The 3,166-nt window shown below is 41.2% G+C and overlaps 1 protein-coding gene across 1 annotated transcript; it reads right to left on the reverse strand.

The window, feature by feature from the left end:
- Positions 1 to 648: 648 nt before the first annotated feature.
- On the reverse strand, positions 649 to 1,302 carry LOC147493953 (uncharacterized). Its single transcript, XM_086567989.1, has one exon. The coding sequence runs from the start codon at positions 1,300 to 1,302 to the stop codon at positions 649 to 651; it is 654 nt and encodes a 217-aa protein (XP_086424115.1).
- Positions 1,303 to 3,166: the final 1,864 nt, after the last annotated feature.

Here is a 3,166-nt window from a genome sequence, read left to right on the forward strand (position 1 = left end):
TAATGAAAGGGGGTCTATTGGGACTCCAATAGAGCTCTCTTTTTCGCAAAGTTGATCCATGTTTTGCTGCCGCATCTGCCCCAAAGTTTGCTTCTCTGAGTGTATGTGAGATTTTCCAGTCAATAAGCCTTGATGCTCTATACCACCTTGCTCTCAGCCACCATGGGACTTCTCCTCCTTTGAATGCTAAAACTACTGCCATAGAGTCACTCTCTATCCGAGTTTTGCCATCCTTTTTCCACAGCCGGTTTGCCGCTAGAACCATCGCCAAACTTTCTCTGCCTCATAATTTGTAGTAACCCCTAGGCCTTGTACCAAGGTACCCGGAACTTCAGCCATTATAGTTCCCGAAAATGACTCCGCATACCCCATTTCCTGGATTTCCGAATGCCGAACCATCTGTGTTGGCCTTAACTACCCCTATATCAGGAGGGATCCAAGACACTTCTCTGATTTTACTCGCTGGTCGCACTCTTCATTTGATGTTCAGTTGGTGTAGAATCTGAAGATCAATGGCAGAGTTACTCATTGTCTTAGATAGAAGGATACCAGCGATGCTTACCCCTTTAAGGACTTCACATTTTATTCTCTGCTGGTTTAGCTTCCCATCTTCAAAGAAAATATGATTACGAACTTTCCATATTTGGACTATGAGATGGATAGCCGCAACATTCCAGAGTTCCTTCCGTGGCTGTGTCCTCTTCCTGCCTCCATGATCGCTTTTAAGGTGATGCTTGAGGGCTTTACTCCAAAGTAATTCGAAGCCCATTGCCACAGTGTCGTAGCCTCTTCACACTCCCAGAACATATGCTTCACGCTTTCTGATTCCTTCCCACATAGCCTACATCGCGAAGCAAGTTGGGCTCCTTTCCTTTGCACTCTGTCATCTGTTGGGACCACTCGGTGGATCAGTTTCCAAGCTAGGCCAGCTTGTCTAGGGTGAATATGACGAGCCCACACCCACTTATACCAGCTAATCTTATTTTTTGTTTTTCTAATCGCCTCGAACCCTTGTTTCACTGTGAAAATCCCATCGTGAGAGGGTTTCCAGATTCTGGTATCGTGCTCTTCTCCTGTTGGTGGGTTGAGGTGATTGACATCGATGCCCACTTTCAATAGCACTTCTTGGATAGGTGCTGCGATATGCCATTTGTTATTGATGATGAGGTTTGAGACCTTTGCCGAGAATTCCCTCCAGTTTATACCCTGAACCACATCTGCCACTGCTGATCCTGCCCAAGGTTCCTGCCACAAATTGATGCTTCTTCCTTGTCCCACAATCCATCCTAGGAAAGGCTTCATTTCCTTTAATGCCCATTTCAATCCCTGCCATACTTATGAATGCTTGTGGTAGGTTAGGTAATTACCATCCCTCATTGTGCATTTTTGCTTCATGAATCTGCTCCACTCTGTCTCCCCATGCAGAAAGTTCCAGGCTAACTTCATAAGGAGTGCAAGGTTTAGCTCCTTGAGCCTTCTAATACTGAGTCCCCCTTCATCGAGCGGCTTACAGACCTTTTCCCATTTTAGAGTGATTGCCTTTCTCACTGTTGGATCCCCAGACCAGATGAAATTTCTTATGGCGAGTTCACATTCCTTTATGCATTTATCTGGCCATTTATACACCGACATGTTGTATACTGGAAGGCTGCTTAAGATTGACTGTGCCAAAACCACTCGCCCTTGGAAAGACAACATCCTACCAGCCCATCCGCTAGCTCTCCTCCTGATTTTGTCCACCAAAACTTGAATTCTTGCTCGAGTTACTCTGCCTTGGAAAATGGGTGCTCCAAGGTACCTCTCCGGCAGTTGGCTGAGCTGGAATTCAAACAAGGAGGCAACTCGATTCTTCTTGGTGTCAGGCATGGCTCCCAAGTAGAGTTTGCTCTTTGAGGGATTAAAAAACTGCCCTGCTGAAAACTGGTAAAGATAGAGCATCTCCTTAAGCAGTTTGAGTCCTCGAATGTCTCCGTTCGCAAAGATGAAAATATCATCAGCAAAGAGGATGTGTGTTGGGCTCGGACATATTTTTATCATGAAGAACAGAATACAGGTGTATCACCGTTTTTACTCGATCATGTTTCTATGGTAATCTCTTTCTTTATCTCTTCATACTTTGAGGACAAAACATATATATATATGAATGTAATATGAAGATATATGAATGTAATACTTTGAGGATTTGCTGAAAAATTGCATATGAAGATGCAATATGAATGTAATATCTTTTTCATTAATAAAAAGATATTACATTCATATTGCATCTTCATATGCAATTTTCAACAAATATTACATTCATATATCTTCATATTACATTCATATATATATATATATATATATATATATATATATATATATATATATATATATATATATATATATATATATATGTTTTGTCCTCAAAGTATGAAGAGATAATGAAAGAGATTACCATAGAAACATGATAGAGTAAAAACGGTGATACACCTGTATTATATTGGTAGGCAAGTGAGGTTTTTAGAGAGGTCCCCTACCCTTTTTCATTAATAATAAAAAGATATTACATTCATATTGCATCTTCATATGCAATTTTTCTTACATCCTCAGCAAATGAACTAGGTATAATATCTAGGAAAGTCATAGTAGGTTCATTTCCTGCTAGTGCCCTCTACTCTTTTTTTATTTTCCTTATACATATGTACTAAAGAGAAATAAACATAAACATTCTCATTTGATGGGCCTATTACTGGCCCAATACTCCTAAAACTGATTTCCTCCGCCACTGTGCATCCTATAAGATCTATCATTGATGAGATCTATGGTATTTAACATGACTACCTTCAGTGTTGCCTGGATCACCTAATGAACCTGAGCTATCACTGCCACTTGACCCTCTTCCTTTGTTCCTTATTGTATTAGGACTCAAGTCCCTTCCAATAAATCCCCTTGGACTAGTGCTTCAGGTACGCTACTTTGTGCTCACTTTCCCTACCCCTTGCTGAATCATGTGGTGACCTTCTCTGGCTCTCATTGAGTGTCTTCGGTTAGGAATTTCCCACTCACCTTCTTTATCATCTTGGACATTGTGAGCTTCTTTAACTTCTTCAGAGTTCTTACACCGTTGGCCTTCCTGTTTGTCTTCAGTTTGCTCCAAGTTGTGGATTTGTTGCACTTGTTCAGCCTGAGT

Source organism: Coptis chinensis, chromosome 6 (assembly GCF_015680905.1).
Source record: "Coptis chinensis isolate HL-2020 chromosome 6, ASM1568090v1, whole genome shotgun sequence".
Classification (NCBI taxonomy): domain Eukaryota; kingdom Viridiplantae; phylum Streptophyta; class Magnoliopsida; order Ranunculales; family Ranunculaceae; genus Coptis; species Coptis chinensis.

What these genes read in the sequence shown, in the direction of transcription:
- LOC147493953 (XM_086567989.1), bottom strand. Translation starts at nt 1,302, where the DNA reads ATGAAGCCTTTCCTAGGATGGATTGTGGGACAAGGAAGAAGCATCAAT.